At 48.5% G+C, this 21,592-nt stretch overlaps 1 protein-coding gene across 1 annotated transcript; it reads right to left on the bottom strand.

Moving 5' to 3' along the window:
• Nucleotides 1-7,513: 7,513 nt before the first annotated feature.
• On the bottom strand, nt 7,514-21,358 carry Htr3a (5-hydroxytryptamine receptor 3A). The gene is made up of 9 exons (XM_027930631.2): nt 21,292-21,358; nt 18,982-19,148; nt 17,851-17,895; nt 15,179-15,288; nt 13,553-13,722; nt 10,057-10,217; nt 9,501-9,711; nt 9,185-9,406; nt 7,514-7,812 (listed from the first exon to the last, which is right to left on the bottom strand). The coding sequence occupies exons 1-9, from the start codon at nt 21,356-21,358 to the stop codon at nt 7,514-7,516; spliced, it is 1,452 nt and encodes a 483-aa protein (XP_027786432.2).
• Nucleotides 21,359-21,592: the final 234 nt, after the last annotated feature.

Raw genomic sequence — 21,592 nt, 5'->3', positions numbered from 1 at the left:
GGCTTGTGTCACAGATCTCAGCCGCCAAAGGAGCCAGAGGGACCCTGGGGAGGTAGGGTAACCATATACCCTGTTTGCTGGGACAGCCCCACTTTATGGCCGCTCATCTGTGTGCAATTATTACTAGCACCTCTATTCCCAGGACAGAAATGCTCCAGGTCGGATGATAAGTTTTATGGTCATCATAACAGAAAAGGGACTCCAGGGAGCCCACACTATCATCCCTTCATGAATTCAGCTGGTCTAGAGCCTCGCCCTGTGCCAGGCACAATGTCCAGCTCTTTTGCAGTACGGGGAATCCAATGAGGTCCCTGCTGAGGGAGCTCACGCTCTGGACAGACACAACCCCAGACTGTCTACAGTATGATGTGGAAGTTCCAGGAAAAAGAGATTTGTTCTCTTAAAAATTCAGAGAAGGTTCACAGAGGAAGTGATTTTGGGCCTCCTCAAGGCCACCTGGCCTCCTCAAGGTGACCCTACCCCATGCCCTTTGGGCTGCCCAAATCTCTTTCCTGCCTCTATTCTCTGCTCCCCACCCTGACTCTCAGTGGTGGGGAGGATTTCAGATATCTTCTCCCCTCTGCCTGGTCCTCAATCTCTTTTCTCTATCACAGGTCACTCGACTGGTTTACTAAATGCAAAGCATGATCCAGGTGTTAGAACTGTGCAAGTGGTGGATAGGATGAGAAATACCTGCCTTCAGCCATTTACAGGCTGGGAGCCAGGATAAAGTGCTAAATGAATCACAGGAAATGCATGGATCACAATTATTATTAGGGTAAGGGAGTCAAGGAGGGCATCAAAGGAGTGTGTACCTGGTGAGCCTGCACCAGGAAATGTTCTACCACCTTAGAAAACTTCTTAGAGTGACCTATCATGGGAACTGTAAGCCCAATGACAAAGATACAAAGCAGATAAATTTGAGGTTCATTTGTAAGGACCAGAAAAATGGATCCTGGGGTGGAAAGGGCAGGGAGTGGATATGTCGACCAAGAGGATAGATTGGAGCACAGAGCAGGAGCTTGGTCCCCTGATGGAGTGTCACATAGGTAGAAAGGTGGGATTCCTTGGATCTGGAGCTGGGAAGGTCCTGTCAAGGATACCTCCCATCTCCTACTTCCATGTACAGCCCTGCACTAGGAAGATGGATCTGAAGGGGCTGTGTGGTGTCTAAGATTTCTAGGGAAATGACTCTACACCCCATTCTAACACCTTTTACCTCAAGAAGCCCTTACCAATGTCTAAACACTTCTTCCCCCAGGAGGATAAGTGATCCTGGGAGACGGAGGAGGCAATGGAAAGACAGGCTGCCTTGAGCCTGGTCCCCTGCCTCCTATCAGGCTGGGGTCCTAGACTGATTGCTTCATGATTCTACTTTCGTGTTCCACATAGCTCAATATTCATCAGCATAAGCTGTTGCACATATTAGTATTGCCTAATAGAAAGTATTATTTATTTACAGGATTAGTTCAGTGGGTCTGTGATGGACCACACCACAACTTGCTGTGTTGGATACATTTAAGTGTATGCATAAGAGCAATAATGGAAACACAGTTAAAATTTATCAGTGATTTACTTTGTGCCTGACTCTTTACTTGCATTGACTCTCTCAATCCTCAAAACAATCCTAAAAGGCAGGTGTTGTTATTATGTTGATTTTACAGATGAGGAAACTGAGGCACACAGAAGCTAAGCAACTTGCTCAAGATCTCTCACATTAGTGGACAGAATAATGCCTCTGTCAAAGATGCCCACCTCTTGGCCTCCAGAAGTTGTGAATATGTCATGCTACAAGGTAAAAGAGACTTGGCAGATGTGATGAACTGAAGGATCAGGAGAGGAGGTGATGAGCTGAGATGATCCAGGTTATTATCACAGAGATCTGTATAAAGGAAAGAGGGGCCAGGAGAGCCAGAGAATATGTGAAGGCAGAGGAAAGAGCTGAAGATATCTCACTCCTGACTTTGAAGACAGGAAGGGTCCATGAGCCAAGGAAAGAAGGTGACCTCTAGAATCTGCAAAAGACAGGGGGAAGGATTCTCTACTAGAGCTTCCTGAAAGAGCACAGTCTTGCTTGTCCATTGCGGACTTCTGACCTCCAGAACTATACCATAGCAAACTTGTGTTTTATATTGGTGATTTTTTGTAGCTGGAGTAGGAAATCCACAGATGGCACATTGACAGCAGCAAGTTTACAGACATTTTCCCAGATGGGTAAAGAAATCATGTCATTAAAACTATCTGGGACCAGCACCATACCTTCAGTCCTTGCCCTGAGCTCCTGATAAGTGTGGTTCTCCCAGACACCTGCCTTTCCTCTCCAACCACTGACCCCACCCTCCCTTGCTCCTACTCTCAGCACCTCCCTCTGACCTTACTTTTCTTAGGAACACAGAGAAGCCTCTCAGGGCCTTAGAGACATGATCAGAAGAGACAGACAGAACCCCCGATGGGCTTGTTACACATGTGAGCATGGGGTTAAACAGCCTTCGTCACCATCATCAGCAGTATCTTCATCACACAAACAGAAAGAGAAAAAGCTAGAACAACCAGTGTATGGCCACTGTGCTGTCCAGGCCTGAGCATGTATGCAGCAGGCTCAGGTGCCAGCGATCAGAGTGGACACGGGCATGTGACAGAGAGGAGGTAGCAGGGCCACCTTTGCCAGAGCTTAAGAGAAGGATACAAAGCAATCTGGAACATCATTATTAGTGCTGGCCCGAAGGAAAAGTCTGTCTTAAAGGAAAGAGATTCCAGAGGCTGCTGGAGAGGGATGCAGGCCTTTATTTGGGAAGGGTAACAGGGAAGAGGGCAATAAAATGTTTGGTACAGGCTCTTCCATAGAACTTCTGGACTTTGCTGCCACCTTGTGGACATAATCTAGAAGGCGGGGCTGCCCTTGGTGGAAGAGTGACATTTTGCTGGAGGGCTTTAGCACGGATACTTTTTTATGAGTCTTGAGTCAGGAGTTCTCCCAGGCACATGCAAGCAAATTCCTGGGATCCTATGATCCTGTTATATTCATGATGTGTCTTTCTGCCAAGTTCTCTTTGCAGACCCAGGGACACACTGGGTGGCACTGCATAGGGCAGACAACCAGAATCAGGATGGGCCCTCACAGTATCTCACACATTTTCCCCAGAGCAGGGACTCAAAACTGGGGCTTTATAGGGAACTCTGTGCAAAGCAGTTCTGAATGTGCAGCGATGAGGGAGACAGGTAGCAATGGGAGAGAAAGGAGCAACAAGGTACAGGACACAGAAGTCTGAATTCAGCCTGGTGGGGACAGGAGCCTTAACCCCTAAAATGGGGAGAAGGAGAAAGGCCTCTGGTCCTCTGTCTCCTAGGAGCAGTTCTCACCCACTCAGAACATGATATGAGGGTTCAGGAAGGACTCACAGGTCACTAGACTGTACCCCACCTGTGATCTCCCCAGGCTTCTCTAACTAGAGCAAGGTGCCCCCCGCCCAACACACACCTGTGAGTCAAGCACAGGCATGATCCCCATTCTACAGATGAGAAGTTGAAGCACAGGAGGAAACATGCCAGTCAGAGGCTGACAGCTGACCTGTAATGGGCCAAGTTCACACTTGGGGTCTCCCGCTCTACACCGCACTCCTATACTCCTATATTGTCCCCAATATGTATGTTTCAGAAAGGAATGGGAGTGGGCAGGCCTCAGGGGCCCTAGCTCTGGGCTCCTCCCTCAGAGCTCTGAGGCAGACTTTCTCTTCTCTCTGGTCTGCCCTTCCCAAGCTAGAGAAATAAAGGTCTCTCTTCAAAGGCTTCTAGGGAACGAGATTCCATCCTTCCCTTTCAAGTTCCCAATCTGGTTTGTGTCTGGAATGGCATTACCAGAAAGTTCCATAGTCTAACCTCCACTCCTCCAGATAGAAGAGAGAGAGGATGTGGAACAGGCTTCTATTTCAGGGAGGGATGTTCTTGCTCCCTAAAACCAGGGTTTAATTCTCTAACCATGACAGTCAGGACTGGCCAATCAGAGGCCTCAATGGGATAGCTTAAATTATAGAGAACCAAGTTGGTGGTGGGGGGGACCCACCACCAACAAAACAACTCCCAACACTAAAACTCCCAACACTGCAGCTGATCACTAATTATCTGCTGTTTGTGTGCATTGGTGGGGCTCCCTCGACCTCTTACTGGTCAGGGTGCGCAGTGTGGCCCAGCCAACGAGATGGTGTCAAGTCAGGGCATGGACTAGACCCTTCCCGACTTCGTCCTCCCCCCTCCCTTCCACCCCTCCACTCCCCTCCAATCAAGGGAGGAGCTGCCCTCTCTTGCCCACCACCCCTCCCCAAGCACTCAGGAGGGGGAGAGAGGGAGCGATTAGCATGGGGCATTGTCCCCGGATAATGGGCCCCAGCTGCCTCATGAAAGAGGAGACAAAGAGCCTGGCGGCTCCACACGCATTATCCCCTCGTTAAATCTCTGTTATTAGATTAGATTCAAAATGTATTGATTCAGAGGCTGGGGGGGCGGTGGGGGAAGGAGGAGAATCTGGCTTCTGAATGCTGAACCACATTCCCCCTCCTTCACCCAGCCAGGAAACTTTTTCTCCTCCATGTTCTCTCCAAGAAATCTTCCCTAATAAGCCGCTATCCACCCTCCCCCTGCCCTAGCTCAGCCATGCTGCTGGTCTCTCCTGAACGTCCTTGCAGTGCCCACTCCTGGGAGGGGACCCTTGAGACCCTTGGGCCTAGGTTGCCAGCTTTCGGGAGCAAGGCTACTTTCCTGCTTCCAGGGTGGTGGCAGCAGGCTCCAGGGCTGTCAGCAGCACCAGGCAGGAGCTCACAGAGGGCTGGAGGGTTCCTGCTGGACACACTGGTCTCTGGGGGAATCTTTTTAGTATACATGAGGGTTTTGGAAAGCAGGGTGGATGAGAAAAGGAGATGAAAACTGGGAGTATTTTGGAAGTGAATGGAGCGGCACAGAGAAGTGGAGATGAGAGAGAACTACACTTATAAAGATGTGAGTGCTTCAGATTTTCTCTCTCCACCTAGGACAGAATGAGAGGCAACTAGCCCAAGTGATCAGAGGTGGGAGGAAGCAGGTTTCAGGAGGTACACCAAGCAGAAGGGAAATTCCTAGTGTTTCATTCAGCTAACAAAGCCAAGGTCTCCTTGGGAGAAGACCAAGATCCGTATTGATGGGCAGGAATCAGTTCACGGGGGCTCTTCTGGCCCTGGGCCTCAGTTTCCCATCCCTGGGCAGCACTGCCCAGATGCCAGATCGATGAGTTGATTGGATGTGGCTAGTGGAGCAGAAGATGTTACAGGAGGCAGCTCGTTCTCCAAGTGGTTAATTGGTTGCCTCCATGCTGGGCTCTGTCGCCCCATTGATTGTGGGTGAAGGGTGAGGAGGGGGAGATGGAGAATCGATAGGTTGATTAGTGTCTCACTAGCTCTCTGGTTGGACACTTTGTCAATAGCCACACACTTACTGGCCAGTGGTGCATTGACAGTACCAGACTGTCCGCCTCTCTATCCCTGTGGCCTGAGACATGAGGATCACCAAACAGCATAACTGGCCCAAGCAAGTCCTGGTGGAGTGGGGCAGCTTTTGATTCTAAGACCAGGCTTCCCTGGATGGGCTTCAGAGCCATCCTGAGTGGGGAGAGATGAACAGTCCCCATCAGTAGCCCAGTCTTGCTCAGTCAGAGGTAACAGGGTTGAGTGAGGACCAGTTCCCAGTGCCACAATCTCCTGCTCTATGCTGAAAGACCCCGAGTTCTACCCATCCACAAAACAAAAATAAATCTAAACTCTGAGTAATCTCAAAAGCAGATATGTTGGGTGAGGGTAGCAGATGAGACCTCCCACATTGCCAGTTCATCTTAGGATCAAATCGCCAGTCAGTATTTAATGAGTTCTTTCTGAATGCTGGGGGCTGGGGTGAGAAGAAGCGGAGGGAAGCTAAACCAGATAACCCCCTCCCTCAGCCTCTAGGCTGTTTTAGACATGGAGAACTCAGGCGTCCACAGTTATGTCCTCTACTTAGCCTCTAGTATGATTTATCACCTACTTGCAAAGTTTGGGGTTAGGGGGATGTATTACTTCAGGTGTCCCACCCTGAGCCTTTTATAAGGCTGGCCTGGAACAATGGAGAAGACAGTGGAAATGTCAGAATTCATCCCAGGTATTTCTTTTGGGTCCTTTCCTTTTAACTCCTCTCCATCATAGTTTCTCTGACAGAGAGCTCAGGACAGACGAGAGGGTAAATTTACAGTATTTCTGAGCCCTGGGAGAGGCAGAGAAAGTATTCTCCATACACTGCATACACTAAGACAGGTCACTGTTGGTAGAGTCTAGCATTCCTCTTCTCTGAAAGCTTGTTAGGTGGATGGAGTTATGGAGATAGGGTACTTCTTGGCATGTTTTAAACCCTGATGTCTGGAAGAGGGGGCCAGGATATGAGGAGTCAGACCAAAGACCATTGTTACCAACTCTGCTTCCCTCATGGTCCTGTGTTCTGCTGGACGTGCCAGGGGAGGCCACTGAGAGTTCCCAAAGGAGATAGGTAAACCCAGGCCTTGGCTTTCTTGCTGTTTTCTAAGTACAAAAACCAATTGGTGCTGACCATGGTGCTGAAGTTCTTGTCGCCATTGCAGGATCCTCTTTCTGAGAGAGAGCTTGCTCCCAGCTTCACTGAGAGACCATGGGCCAAAATAATAAGAAGAACGTGTGGTCTCTTTCAGCACCTCACAGCCACAAAACTGATCTTCCCTTCTTCCCTCTCCATTGCTAAGTGTTCACAGTCCTGACCTTCACACCATCAATCCCACCCCCTATTGTTTCATATTCATAGTAGCTACCATTTCACCCTCCAGTACCCTCATCCAGAAAGCATCAAACAACTAAAACTACAACTAATTCCAGAACCCCATTCCTACTAGTAACTTTAAACCTCTTCTTCCACTCATCCAATCTTTCCCCAAAGCTGTTAACAATGGTCAAGAAGAGAGTTTAAGGGTTTACAGCATTTTATTCCACCACCCCCCCCACTAGCTGCTGGAGCATGAATATTAGGGAAGTGGCCACAGGTGACAACGAAGAAGGAGACATTAGAGCAGGATTATCAGGCCCCGGTAGCAGAGAGTTAATTTTGCCTTCAAACTAAAAACAAGGTTGGTGAAAATAAGCAGAATTCTAGGGAAGTGCCAAAGGGAAACTGAGACTTGAGGCCTAGATAAGGAGAGTGAAGTTATGGAATGCGTGGGTCTCTCCTAATCTAAGATAGCAGGATGTAAAGCCATAACAGGCAGCTGTGGATAGGGGTTCGCTGTAAGGATCTTAAACACTAAATTTTGGGGCAAAGAGTTCAGACCATAGTTCAGGATAGCTTAGATGAACTGGCATTGGAAATGGGGTATGAGACTGCATCTGTGTCTTGGGAATGTCCCTGACATCCTCTGGGCCCTGAAGGAACTAAGTGGAAATCCTATGTCCCCATCTTAATCAGCCCTGTACCCCTTACCCTGCTGGGCTGTGCCCACTCAAGAATAATGCCAGATGGACCAGAGTGTGACCAGGGTGATGCTATAGGCCAGCACTGCCAGAAGGTAGATGCGGAAGAGCAGCTTGTCCAGCACAGAGCCCACCCGCAGCCAGTCCCGGGCCACCTCGCGGATCTCATCCCTCTTCTCCAGGTAGTGTCGGATGGAGGACAGCTCTTGCAGCAGCCCACGCACTGCCAGTGAGGCTTCCCGTGGTGGTGGGGGAGGGCCGCCTCTGCCCCTCAGGGTCTTCTCCAAGTCCTGGGGTCCTCCCAAATGGCTACAGTGGTTTCCCATGGCTGAAAGAAGGACAAAGAATTGGCGGAAGAGGACTGTTGGATGGTCCAAATACTGTCCCTTATCTTTCTACAGCCTGTGGAAATTTTTCTATGAACAATTTTCGATACAAAAAGTATTGAGAATAACTTACACATCTGCATACTCACCATCCAACTTAAACAAATTTTTAAAAACCAACATGATGGAGGATTCCTGTACTTCCTCCTCAGTCACATTCTGTACCCCTTTCTCAAGTCACCAGTTTCATGGAATCAGTGTTTATCCTTCCTGTGCATTTTTTTAAAGCATCCTGTGGGTTTTCCTCAGCGATCTGACATCCATTATTTCATTTGAACCTCACAGCATCCCCATGAGAGAGGCAGAGTAAGAGTGATTACTATCCCTGCTTTTCTATGACAATGCCGAGCTCAGAGAAGTTAAGTGATTAATGCAACTGGAGCATCATTTAATGGTGAGACCACTAAGGCCAGGTGCCTGGACTCCCAATCCACTGCTCTCTCTCTGCTTCATTATATTACCTAAGAAGGGAGTGGCTAGCAGGAGTCCCTGTCCTCCTCTCCATGACTCCATGTCCTTCTGGACTAGCAAATGCAAACTTAACAGATAACTACCTTAACCAAGGGAAGTTGAGCATTAGGCTGGTGGGCTAGTTCACCAGCTCATGATGAAATGGTGTTTGATACACTACAAGTCTCACATAGAAGGCTTGAACACAGGAAGAAGGATGAATAGGAGCTGAGCAGAGAGAGCCCGGGCTCTGTGATAGAGAAGGAACTATTTAGCCTCTCCATGCCTCTGTTAACTCACTCAATCCTACTGGGTCATCCTGAGTATTACTCGGGATAATGTGCACAGAGTGCTTCATATATTCTTGGCACAGAGTGCTCAGCAAGTCAACCAACCAAACACTACAATCACCAACAACAAACAGCAGCTACAACAGGTCCTCAGGAGGTGTGAGCTCCATGTTTAGTGTCTTTCTACTTCATAGATGATGGAAATTCTGAGGACCTGGCCTTTGAGCTATTTAGAATGAGAAAGTTTAGGAAGTACCAGCTTCACTATTTGACCATATGAGGCAAGGAGGCCAATAACTACCTGCAGGACATCCATCTGACCTTTCCTCTAGGCCCATCTTAGAGGCCATTTGCTCAGCTTCTGACATGCTCAGACTCCAGGCCTCCTACCCTCTTTATGCACACCTGAGCCAATGAGAAGTGCAAAAGTGAAGCACAAGTCTGCACTGACATCTTTGCTGGCATGGTGCAGGAATGCACCTAATTCCCAGGCCTTGCCCAGGATCCTCCAGAGACTCCCTACCATGTTCCTACACCCAGTCCAGAAAAGGCCCCTCTCCTCCTTCCCTCTCACCTGAGCAGTTGTTGGTCTTGGTGGCCTGGGTGGTGGCTGGGGGCCTACAGGAGGTTGACTGCTCCCTTAGGCAAAGTAGCCAGGTGATCCTTTCCAGAACTAAGTGCTGCAGCCAGGCGGGCACAGGCTGCTGCAGGTCTTGCTTGTGCACCAGCCGCACAATGAGGATGGTCTCGGCCAAGCTTATCACCAGCAGAGCCATGCACACCACGAAGTAGACACCTATGTGCCCCAGGGCAGAGAGAAGAGACATACAGAGGAGGTGGGAGGGGGCCAGGTTCACCAGGCTGAGCTCCTCTCCCAGGAGGGACCTTACCAATGAGGGGAGTGCCGATGGCAGTGGCAGGCAGCGTGTCAGACACAATGATCAGGAAAACCGAGTAGCCCAAGAGGAGTGTGATCTTGAAGGAGACCCTCTCGCCACTGTCTGGGGGCAGGTAGAAGCCCACGATGTCCATGACCATTAGAAAGATACTGGGAAGCAGCAGGCTGACTGCATAGAAGAGGGGCCGCCGGCGGATGACCACCTGGGACCAGGAGAGAAGCTTGGGAGAAGCCTGAGGCGGATGGGCTCTGCACGCAGGAGCTACCACCTCTAGCCCACACCCCCTGGCTTCCTGGAACTTCCAGCCTGGATTGCTCAATGGAGGAAATGGACAGTGTCCACATCCTGCCTGTCAATCTAGGCTTGCAACTGTTCAGGTGTGTAAGGGACAATTAGTTGAGTTTCCCTCTCTACTTCATTGAAGCTCCGGACCTTGGAGCTGGGAAAAAGGCTAGGAAAGTTTTTTCCAATATGCCTCCATAAGCCCCCCTGGTATGAAGGTCTAGTAGTTTCTGTCACCATTTTACCCACATCTGCTCCCACTCACGTAGAACTTCATTTCTGCGTAACAGTCACTGCTTTCCAAAGTGAACTTCCGGAACTGAGGCAACACCCCCAGCAACTCCCACTCGCCCTGATTCATGAAGATGCTCTTGTCAGACTTCACTTTTTCTGGCAAGCGCCACAGGGAGATGTTGATGTCATTGACTGAGAGAGAAGAAATGAGGCTAGTTATGGAATTTAGTGCTTGGAGCCTGCCAGACCCTTAGAAAGTGGCGCATGGGGCTGGCAGTAACCAGGGAACGCTGATGTCAGGTGAGTGGGACCTCATGCCTTGCTCTAACCTCCAGCCTCAGTTTTCTAAGCTGTAAAATGTGCCTTTCTCAGGCCTGCAGTGTGGGTAGAGAAAGCCTTGAGTGAAAACACAGCACAGCACGAAGAGCCATATAAGCCATTCATCAGAAAGCCCAGACAGAGCCAGTCAGAATGGCAGTCATCAAGAATAGAAACAACAATAAACGCTGGAGAGGATGTGGGGAAAAGAAACACATTTATACTGTTGTGGGATTGTAAATTAGCGCCACTTCTATGTAAATCCATATGGATGTTCTTGAAAAGACAAGGCATGGCATAAAGAAAAATAAAATTAAGTCATTTGGAAGGAAATGAATGGAATTAGAGACCACCACATTGAGCAAAATAAGTCAAACTCAGAAAGTCAAAGGTCATATGTTTTAAAGGAAAAGAAAGGTGGAGGCAGATCCTATGAAAATCAAAGGGAGATCAGTACAGGAAAGGGACCAGGGGTGGGAAGTGAGGAGAGAGGGGAGAAGTGCTGGGAGTGATATTGGCCAAATTATATCTTTATATTTTGTGCATTAATGGACAAAAAAAAATGTGGTGTGTATATAAACAATGGAGTTTAATTCAGCCATAAAGAAAAACGAAATTGTCATTTGTAGGAAAATGAATGGAACTTGAAAACATTGTTAAGCGAAATAAGTCAAACTCAAAAGGTCAAAGATCGTATGTTTTCTCTCATATGTAGAAGCTAGAGAGAAGAAAGGAAAAGAAAGGTGGGGTAGATCTTAAGAAAATCAGAGGGAAATCAGTAGACTCGAGCAAAGAAACCAGGGAAGGGAGGTCTGGAGGGAAAGAGGAAATACTGGGGAATGATATTGGCCAAATACAACAATTTAAAAAATGTGGAAAAGAAAAAGAAAGTTCACACATAGGCCAGGTGTGGTGGTGCATGCCTGTTAACCCAGCAACTCAGGAGGCAGAGGCAGGAGATGGCAAGTTCAAGGCCAGCCTCAGCAACATAGCAAAATAAAAATTTTAAAAAAGGACTGGGAGTGTAGTTCAGTGGTAGAGCACTTGCCAAACACAAGGCCCTGAGTTCGATCTATAGCACCACAATACATGCATACATAAAATTATCCATTTATGAAATGAAATATAATACAGGTTTATCATCTTTGCCTTCAGAGCAACCTGTCTTTAAAGTTGAACTAGAAAAATGAGAAAACTCCTCACTTCTGGCATAGTAGTTCTACTTCTCTATATCTATACTAAAGAAAAGATATGCATATGTGCATTAGAAAGGACCAGAGTATCCACTGCAGCAAAATACAGAAAAGATCTAAATGTCCATCAATAAGAAAATGCTTAATAAATTATGATAGATCCAAATCATTCTATGGCAGTTAAAATTCATGAGGATCATCTTGAACTTGCCATCTTGCAATAACATGTAAAAACATCCAGAAGCTATCACTGAGTAAAAAGAATCAAGTACTAGTATATGGTAGTATATGCAGTATTTCTGTATATATGTATGTGTGAGTATAAACACATAGAGAAGAACCTGAAAGAATATACTTTATGAAGTTTATACTGATAAAAAATAGTTAACCTTTTAAAATACTTTTTTTAGTTGCAGGTGGACACAATACCTTTATTTTGTTTATTTGTGTGTGCTGCTGAGGATCGAACCCGGTGCCTCATATATGCAAGGAGAGTGCTCTACCACTGAGCCACAACCCCAGCCCAACAGTTAACTCTTATTGCATGGAATTTGGGGGGAAGTGTTTGAGATTGAGGGTAGAGGGCAAAGGAGATTTTGGCTTTCTCTGTAGTTTTGGGGTTTTTTTCAAGGATGTTATTTCACTGCCATAATTTAATATAATGAATAAATCGAAATAGAAACAAAGGCTGCCTTTTTGCAGTCAGTTGGATAAGGTTCATTCCCTAGCCCTCTTGGAGGCACCTGACACTCATACATTTAATAATTTGCCAGATGTCTTCCTGTGTGCCAGGCCCTGTGCTAGAAATCTAAAGGTGGGGCACAAATCATGTCCCTGCCTTCTCTACATTTGTATCTATTTCAGAAGTGGACACCAAATAAGTACTGACAGGGTCATACAGGTGGTGAGAAAAACAGGGTGTTTTACACTTGCAGGACAATGATGGGCTCCTCTGGGAGTTGCGGGGGGGAGGGTCTCCCAGGTTGCTAATACTTAGGTGGTGTTCAGAAAGTTGAGCAGAGGGGGCTGGGGATGTGGCTCAAATGGTAGCGCGCTTGCCTAGCATGAGGAAGCACTGGGTTCGATTCTTGGCTCCACATAAAAATAAAATAAAGGTATTGTGTCCACCTAAAACTAAAAAATAAATATATTTTTTTAAAAAAGTTGAGCAGAGAGGTTGGCCAGCCTGGGTATGGATTTAGGGCAGGAGGGGGAGCAGTGGGGGAAGTAGCCTAGGAGGGGAAAGAGCATGGGTGAAATGGAAGAACAGGGGCTGTGGGCCCAAAGAGGAAGGCAGCTGGGCTGGAGCAGAGCTCCGAGAGTATGCACCAGATGAAGCTGGAGAGGTGGACTGTGGGCAGGACTAGGTCAAGGATTTGGAATGTGTTCCAGGACTGCTGGGAAGCCATCAGGGTTTTAAGTGACACAATCAGATTTGCATTTTAATAAGAGTTCACTGGCTGCTGTGAGGAGCATGAATTGGAGGGGGACAAGAACAAATGGTGAAATCTGGGCAGGAGATGAGGGTGGCTTGGCTGGGGGTGAAGAGAAGTGAGTGGGTCTGAGAGACCTTAGTGCCAGATCCTATTTGTGATATTTGGAAAAGAGCTGTCCCTTAATAAGCATGTGAAGTTGGTTCACGCTGTCTCATGAAATCCTTTCCACTACTGGGGGAGGCAGTGAGGATAGTGATATTGACCCCATTTGGAGGATGAGGAAATAGAGCCTCAATGACATTAAGAAGATTAGCAGTTGAGACTCAGGATGTAGCTCAGTGGTAAAGCTTAGTACGTGTGAGGCACTGGATTCAATCCCCAGGACCCCCACCAAAAAACAAAAAAGAAAGAGAGGAAGGAAGGAAGAAAGGAAGGAAGGAAGGAAGGAAGGAAAAGAAAAGTAAAGAAAAGAGATAAGTTAAGTAAAGTGGGTGATAAGGGAGAATGCTTCCTCAGTGCTCCTTGCCCAGGTGTCCTTGCTCCCACCTCTGCCCCCACCTCCCAAGGCCCACATACTCACTGGTGTGAAGCCAGCTGGTGAAGGTCAGCGAGCAGTTCTGCACATCGAAGGGGAAATTATAGATGTCGAGGCTGCAGGCAGTCACCACCTGGAGGGGCTTGTAGTTCTGGACCTCACCCTGATGCTGAATATACACGTATGGGATATTTGGAGACTTCCCCACGTCCACACTGGTCAGGGAAGAGAGATCAGTGTGGAGGCTCAAGAGGCAGATCCAGCCCTGGGAGTATGAAGATCTCTGAGCCCAGGAGGGAAAGAAACTCAGGGAGGGTACAGGCAGCAGGACAATCCAGAGGGTTTTGTCTGGCCACAGCTTTCCAATGTTCTTATCTATCTTAGGCTTCCTAACCCACCATTGTCAGGTTACCTTCCAAGTAGGAAAGGGCACTTCTCCTTTACTCCTCTGGAAACTTAGCCACAAAAGGCAGGGAAGCAACCCAGGAACCCCAAAGCTTCGGGCTGTAGAAAGCCTGTCCAGTTGCCCCCATGCACACACACACACACACACATACACACACACACAAGTGCATGCACATGTACACCCAAGCTGGGTAGAGCTTGGCTCCCAGAACCTCTAGGACTGAGATTACAGGCAAGAATGGAAGCTTATGTTCTATTTGACTCTGATTTCTCTTTACTTCCCATTTTTAGAAGTCCTTGAAAATGAATATACTCTCCAGCAGAAAAAGAACTAGAGAAATCATGGATAAGAATTCGGGGAACCCAGAAAAATCCAACAAGATTTCATCTCACTCTTTTGGCTGATGCTGGACCCTAAGGCTCTCCCAAGTGACCATAGTGGCAGGAAGTGGGCTGAGCCCAGGGTCTGAGCCTTCAATCTTCTGTGGGGAAGGCTAAGAGATAAGAAGTTAAGAGGAAACCTATTTCACTATTGAAAGTGAATATTCAACCGGAAGCAGATTTCCCAGAAAGCCTCCAGCCTGAGCTCGCATTGAGTGGTGGGTCCATGGTCAAGCGCCTCCCTTGAGAAAATATCAAATGCCCTGTGGAGCTGGGCAATGCAGTGGGTACTGGGTGGACCTCCTTGCCACCTTCCCCTTTCTGTCCATCCCTCCCCCACACATTTTCCCTGCTGTGCAATTCAGAAGTTCAGTTGGTGAACCCTAAATGAACCTGCAGGAGGGGGAGAAGTTCTGTTGGCTGAAGCCAAGTGAGACTGTTTGGCTGCTAGAAATAAAGACGGATGGGACCCGCTTCAAGCTGAAGGCACAGACGTGGCCTGGGAGGTCTGAGCGTGATCCTTAGCTCCAAATCCCCTCTGTGGCCAGGCACGGTGGCTGCCATCAGTGCTCCATTCCTTTCAGAAACATAACTGTCCTCTTTAAAAATGCAGCTGTCCCCATTAGGCTATTATAACTCAGTGTGAATTCATTCACTGGCTTCTTTTCCTGAGATGAGGGCCCTTGGACTAATGAAGTACAGAGTTTCAACATCAGGCACAAAAAAAGATGAATTTTAAAAAGAAAAGGAAAGAAAGAAAAGAGAACTTGAGCTCTAGCTAACTTTATGTACAGTGGGTGAGTCTGGCTGGAATATCTCGAAGGCACTGGCAGCCATCTTGTCCCTCAGCCACCCCACAGCCCGGACTTGGGTGACAGTACTCACAACTCGTTGATGAGAATGTCTGGGACCCAAACGCTGTCTGTGGGGACGGACAACTTGGTGATGTTGTCAAAGTCCTCAGGGTTCCACTGGAGAAACTCATCCGTCCAGAACTAGGGGAGGAGGAACGATGGTCACCAGAGCCTCCTCCATCTCCAGGGAGGGTTGCTGAAAACCACGCTGGCTTCCCTCCTCAGGCCCAGACAACAGATGGGCATCGGCTCAGGAAAATCTGGGTGTCAGTGGCACCCAAAGCACTCAGCAGTAATGGAGAACCCCTCACCTCTGTCCTCACACTCTCCCTACATGCATAATATCACGGACTGAGGCAGCCTCTCCCTGGGAAGGCCTACAACCATTTCCAATGTTAAAGGACTCCTAACCACCAACCTCAAACTTCAGAATCTTTTTTTTGTTTGTTTGTTTGTTTGTTTTTTCAACTTCAGGATCTTGAACAAATAACTTCTTGGGTCTTGGTTTACATACGTAAGAATGGGAAGCCAGGCATGGTGGCACGTGCCTATAATCCCAGTGACGCCAGAGGCTGAGGCAGGAAGACCTCAAGTTCAAAGTCAGCCTCAGCAACAGCAAGGGACTAAACAACTCAGTGAGATCCTGTCTCTAAATAAATATAAAAAAGGAATGAGGATGTGGCTCATTGGTTGAGTGCCCCTGAGTTCAATCCCTGGTATTAAAAAAAAAAAAAAAAGGAATGGAAATAAAAACATCCACCGCAAAGCAGAGGTGGATATTGTTAGGTTTGTTTGTTTGTTGTTTGGGGAAGGGTACCAGGGATTGAACTCAGGAGCACTCGGGCACTGAGCCACATCTCCAGCCCTATTTTGTATTTTATTTAGAGACAGGGTCTTGCTGGGTTGCTTAGTGCCTCACTTTTTCTGTGGCTGGCTTTGAACTTGCAATCCTCCTATCTCAGCCTCCCAAGCCACTGGGATTACAGGCGTGCACCACCGTGCCCAACTATTGTTAAGTCTTGGTCAATGTGTTCTCCACTCTTCCTATGCCAGAATGGCCAGTCTAGTCTGATCATAGCACTCTTTTGCCCCATTTCTCTTAGGGTAAAGTTAAATCTCAAGAACGATGTGAATTCTACACTCCTTCCACATGGAATTAAACTGTTGAAACTTCCACATCTCTGCATCCCATATACCTTCTCCCATGCTCCTTGTCTTCTTTGCAAAGGTACCTTGTACTCATTCTTCCAGACTTAGCCAAGGTATCTATGCCCCCTTCTCTAGGAGCCCTGTTGTGTTAGGTGTACTCCCTCTGTGCTCTCACATTCTGGCCATGATGAGCAGCTGTTGTGTTGCATGCCAGGGGTCTGTCCACTTGTCTGTGGCAGATCTGGCTTCCACTAGTCTTTGAGCTCATCATGCATAGGGCCTGAGTCTAGACTGCATTTCCAACTCCAGTCCCTTAGCATTGTTGCTGGTACATAGCAGACTGACCTTCCCTCACTGCAGACTGCAATCAACTGGAGCAGACAAGTGACCCTAGAGGTAAAGAGGAGGGACCGAGGCTGATGTTCCAGGGAAAGGAGGTCCAGGATGCCTAGCCATGTTCAGGGTCCTTCCTTTGAGGAAAAGTGTTCTATATCAAAGAATCCTTCTAAGAGGCAGTAATGGAGCAGTATCTCAGAGATCAACTTTCTAACTTCTTCCTCAACCCTACTCCCTGCCCCATGAGCTGCTGATGCTGCTGGTGGAACATGTCCATGAGAGTGGACAAGGATTTCACAGAGACCCATGTATACCAGCTGTGTCTGCAGAGCCTCTCTGCTTGACCTCTGAATAGTCCTCATCCTCCTGCCCTTCTCTTCAGCCATTTTAGTTTCCCCTTCTGCTCTGACTTCCCCACATCCCTAGCATCCACCAGAGCAAGCCCTGCCTATAGGCAGCCACCTCTCCTGTTTCCAGCTCAGAGCTAGGGCTTAGTCAAGACCTCAGAGATATCCACCTACCAGTGCTGGGTCCACGCCCATCAGAAACTGGATAAGAGGGGACAGCCAAGACTGCGAGGGCTAAATGGATAAATTGTTTCAGTCACCCAATTAACTAAATTGAAGGCAGAACTTTCTAGTAATTAGAGCTGCTTGAAAGTGAAGGGGCTGCCTCATGAGTTCCCAGGTGCTGGAGGTCCTTCAACAGGGGTTGGACAAACGCTTGTCTGGGATGCTGTGAAGAACTTCAGAAACCAGAGGGCTCTGAGGGATTTCCTCTCCATTTAATTTTTCGTGTGTGTGGTTGGGGGGGTAGTTGGGGATTGAACCAAGGGGTGCTCAACTACTGAACCATATCCCCTGCCTTTTTTTTTTATTTTTTTTTTGAGACAAGATCCTGCTAAGTTGCTGAAGGCATTGTTAAGTGGCTAATGCTGGCTTTGAACTTGCAATCCTCCTGCCTCAGCCTCCCAAGTCTCTGGGATTGGTGTGCACCACAGTGTCCGGCCTCCACTGATCATTAAGTTTCCTTCTACTCCCTGTCCTGAGAGAGGAAGACTCAAGACTCCTGAATCTCATGCTGAGCATGCCTTTGAAACTCTCCCCGCACCTTTCCTCACCAAGACCACTGAGATCCCTGACTCTTTCGAACAGAGAAAGCCTTCCTAGAAGTCCCTGTCCTAGCAAGTGGGCGTGGGCAAGGGACGGCTCTGCTCACCTGCCGGTACCAGATGTAGGTTGTCAGTACCTGGTTCTTCTCATCCTGGGAAAAGGAAAGGGAGCTTAGACTGGTGGCCCTGCATGCACCAACCCAAAAAAGAGCTGCTTCCTTGTTCCCCTATTCCCCTGGGAAGGAGAGTGAGCAAAAGGGGCCCAAGCTGGAGATGCTTGGCCAGTCAGGACAAGTTGGCATTTTATTAGGGCACGCTACAAGGAAATATGACTTCCTTTCAACTTCAAAGATGTGTATGTATATATGTGTGTGTGTGTATTCACACACACTTATAGTATATATGTTATATATGCTATATGTTATACAAAGGGCACAAATACACTACATAATAATAGAGACTATACAATAGGTATAAATATACTTTCTGTTATCTTCTATTATATTACATGTAACATAATAGATGATAATAATAGAAGGTATACAAAGTATATATGCACAAAACCACATGAAATGAAAAGTCTATCACTCTCCTTCCCTTCACCTAATCCCAGTTTTCCTTCCTGAAGCACTTGGTAAGCAGTTTTCTGTGCTTCTTTCCAGAGATGTTCTGAGGGCCATGACTGCATCCTGCATCAAGGGGCCAGGGTGACTGTAGTAGACTGTGTAGTCGGGTTCTGCCTCCCCCACCTCAAAACAGACACCACATGTCTACAGTTGCCTTCTCGTTTATAACTCTGCACAATGTCTGACCTCTGCTGGGCAGGACACCCCACCCTGCTATAGTAATTGATGAAGAAACTCATTACTCAATTGATTTGTTGGTTGACAATAGATCTATTATCAACATTTAGTGACACCTGCCACTTACCAGGACCTGTGTAAGGCACTAAGGGCATAGAGATGAATAAGAAAGTCTTCACCCCCCACATGGCTGACATAGGGAGGTGATGACCAGGTTACTGCATGGACAACCATAGGCAAGAAGTGACCACTGGCTGTAGATGGCCCAGGCTCATGGTTTGGGCAGCTGTGCAGATTCTGCTGCAGTCCATCCTCAGCTGTGGTGCCAGACCTCAGGTTCTAGGGCTCTATCCTGCTCAGCAGGTGACTTGGCCTCAACTTTAAGGATCCATCTCTGCATTGAGGGGAGGATTTGAAGTCTGGGGCCACACTCACCACGTTGAGGATGGCGTAGACGATGACATCAATGGAGATGGTGGTGGGCCTCCTCCAGTCCCGCACTGGCCGCACGCCCTTCCTGTAGTTGGCCAGGAGGTGGTCGGACAGCCTCAGCAGGGCAGGCCTGGTGGAGTTCTGGGCCTGGGAGATCCCCCTGTGCCTGGCTGGAAAGGAGAACAGTTCAAAGTGGAAACCAGAGCCCTGAAACGTTCCCTGGTTCTCTTGCTCTGGTTTGTAAGCTCTTGGAAGGAGTGTGTCCCCGCCTCATGATATTCCCAGATCCCCACAACAGACTGAAATTCCCATCTTTAGAGCATTTTGTTTGTAGAGATTCTTGCCAAAATCACAATGGGCAGTCTCCTAGGACAGCCTGAGCACTCATTTACAGGAGGGCGGGGAGCTGGCTTGCTAGGGAAGGTGAGGAGGAGGTTGGAGCAGCTAAAGGGAAGTGGGCTGTGGGTGCACGTGCTATGAACAGGCAAGAGGACCACAAGAAAGGGTCTCAGGACCCACTGGTCTGCCGCAGGGTTTCCTCAGCCAAGTTCAGATAGCAGCATGCACACAGCTCACTGTCCTTCTTGATCCTGGGCTGCAACTGTCGAAGAAGGAAAGGTGGGCATCCCATGAAAGGTCCCCTCTCCCTCCTGCCAAAAGCCACACACATGATCCAAGATAGCCACTCATGATGCCAGGTCCTTTTCCTAATGTGGCCTGGTGGGCAAAGTGGATGAGGTTAGGAAGGAGGTGAGGGTGAGGTATGGAGATACCCAGGAGAAACCAAATTGCTCCCAGAGCAGGAGGTGGCAGGGGGGCTGGGGGGATGGGAAAGCCCAGTGCCTCGGACCTGGCCTTATTCCATGGGATTTCATGTGTACCCCAGCTTCCTTCTGGGAAATAGTAGGAACAGTTCCTAAGGAGAGACGTGAAATACGGGGTGGGGAGGACACAGCCTAGAGTAGGGTACATATAGCAAGGAAGAGATGGAACTGCAGGGTCCACAGGGCTCTTTCCAGACCAGGTGCAGCAAACCTGGCTTCTAATACACAGCAGAGCCTCCTCTCATCCTGTCTCTCCCTGCAGGTCTGCAGCATATCCGTCCTGTGGTCCCCTCCTGGGTCTCACCCACCTACCCGATAAGCTTTCAGCCTCCCTCAGAAGGACAGAGACAAGCAGAGAGAGAGGGAAAGCAAGAGACTGTTGTGTTTGTTGTTGTTGTTGTTTTGAGAATCTCCTTTGCAATAATATCCAATAATACAGTCTTCATTTCAATCTCTGAATGGCAGCCCATTTCACAGACAAGAACACCTGAAGCTCAGAATGGTGAGAGCTGTGCCCTGAATGTGGAGGAACTGAGTCTCACACCCAGACCACTGTGTCTCTTCAGGACACCTGTGTCAGTCCAGATCCCATCTACTGGGACTCTTGTTGTGTGGAGAGCCCCCAGACTCATCCCAGGGGCCCTTGGAGGAAAGGGCCGTTGCGGGAAGGAGGTTATGTAACCCAGTCTAGGAAGCCCTGGACCAGTCATCACCTATGGATTACATTTGCTTCATCCTCTGAGCTTCCCCCAATGACAGCTCACGGCAGAAAATCATCTTGCCCACAGCCCTTTATACCTGTCCAGCCCCCGGGTGGCATCCACACACACCATGCCCCAGTGAGGCTGGTCCAACCCACTTCTGTAGGAGGAGAAAATTTCCTGGTCTGCAGCAGAAGGAAACAGTTCCTTTTGTGACTAAAATGCCCAGTTTTCAAGGGAGTTAGAAGGGAATGGAGAGAAGTTTGTTATCACTGGAAGTTAGCCCTGAAAGGGAACTGTAGGAAAGAGACCCAGAAAACCCACGCAACAAAATCCAGAGAAGATGAAGGAAGATTTCTAGATTAGCTCTGGTTCCCACTCTGCTGCTGACAAGCTGTGTGACCTTGAGTGAATTACTCCTGTTCTCTGGACCTCACTTTCAACAGGAAAAAGTGAACCAAATAAGCTATAAGTTCCTTTGCAGCTGCCACTTGATGAGTTTAGGGGCAGGGCAAAGAGGAGAGGAGCCTCTCTCCTGGCGCCTGTCTGCATATTTCTGCTAAACAAGCTACTGCTCTGCTCCCCTCTCAGAAGCCCTGCTGTCACCAAGCTCAACTTCCCCAACTCTAGCTTGACCATGATGCCTCAAAATGCTCTCATGCTCACATGTGGTGAGACACCTGACTTTCCTGCTCCAGACTCTCCTTCCCTCAACCCTTCAAGGCCTCCCCTACTCCAGGGCTATAGATGGCCAGTCCAGTCTTGCATGTGTCCCCGGAGCCCCTTACCTTCTCCCTGTGCCAGGAGCGTGGGCAGCAGCCAGGCAAGCAGCGCCTGCAGGATCCACTGCTTCATGGTGAGCTTCCCACACATGGGAGGGCCTCAGAGTGGACACTCAAGGCGAGTCCTACCAGAGGCCAGCCTGTTAACTCCCTGCCAAACTTGTGTCCCAGCCGGCCTGCTTCGCAGCAGCTGCCTGCACCTTCTCAGGCTGCAGCTAGCCACCAGAGTTGGGGAGATGCCAAGTTTTCCTGCAATCAGTCCTTCAGCTGGATCAGGTTTCTGGGCGGGAGGGAAGGGGGCGGGACC

Source organism: Marmota flaviventris, chromosome 9 (genome assembly GCF_047511675.1).
Source record: "Marmota flaviventris isolate mMarFla1 chromosome 9, mMarFla1.hap1, whole genome shotgun sequence".
Lineage (NCBI taxonomy): Eukaryota > Metazoa > Chordata > Mammalia > Rodentia > Sciuridae > Marmota > Marmota flaviventris.
Note: the sequence above shows the minus strand (reverse complement) of the source record. Positions and strands in the feature narration are given on the sequence as shown.

Coding starts and splice junctions, on each gene's coding strand:
- Htr3a (XM_027930631.2), bottom strand. CDS start 21,358: ATGAAGCAGTGGATCCTGCAGGCGCTGCTTGCCTGGCTGCTGCCCACG. Junction 17,896..18,981: donor TCTACGCCATCCTCAACGTG/GTGAGTGTGGCC, acceptor TCCTTTTCCCAG/GATGAGAAGAACCAGGTACT. Junction 9,407..9,500: donor CATCGGCACTCCCCTCATTG/GTAAGGTCCCTC, acceptor TGGGGCACATAG/GTGTCTACTTCGTGGTGTGC.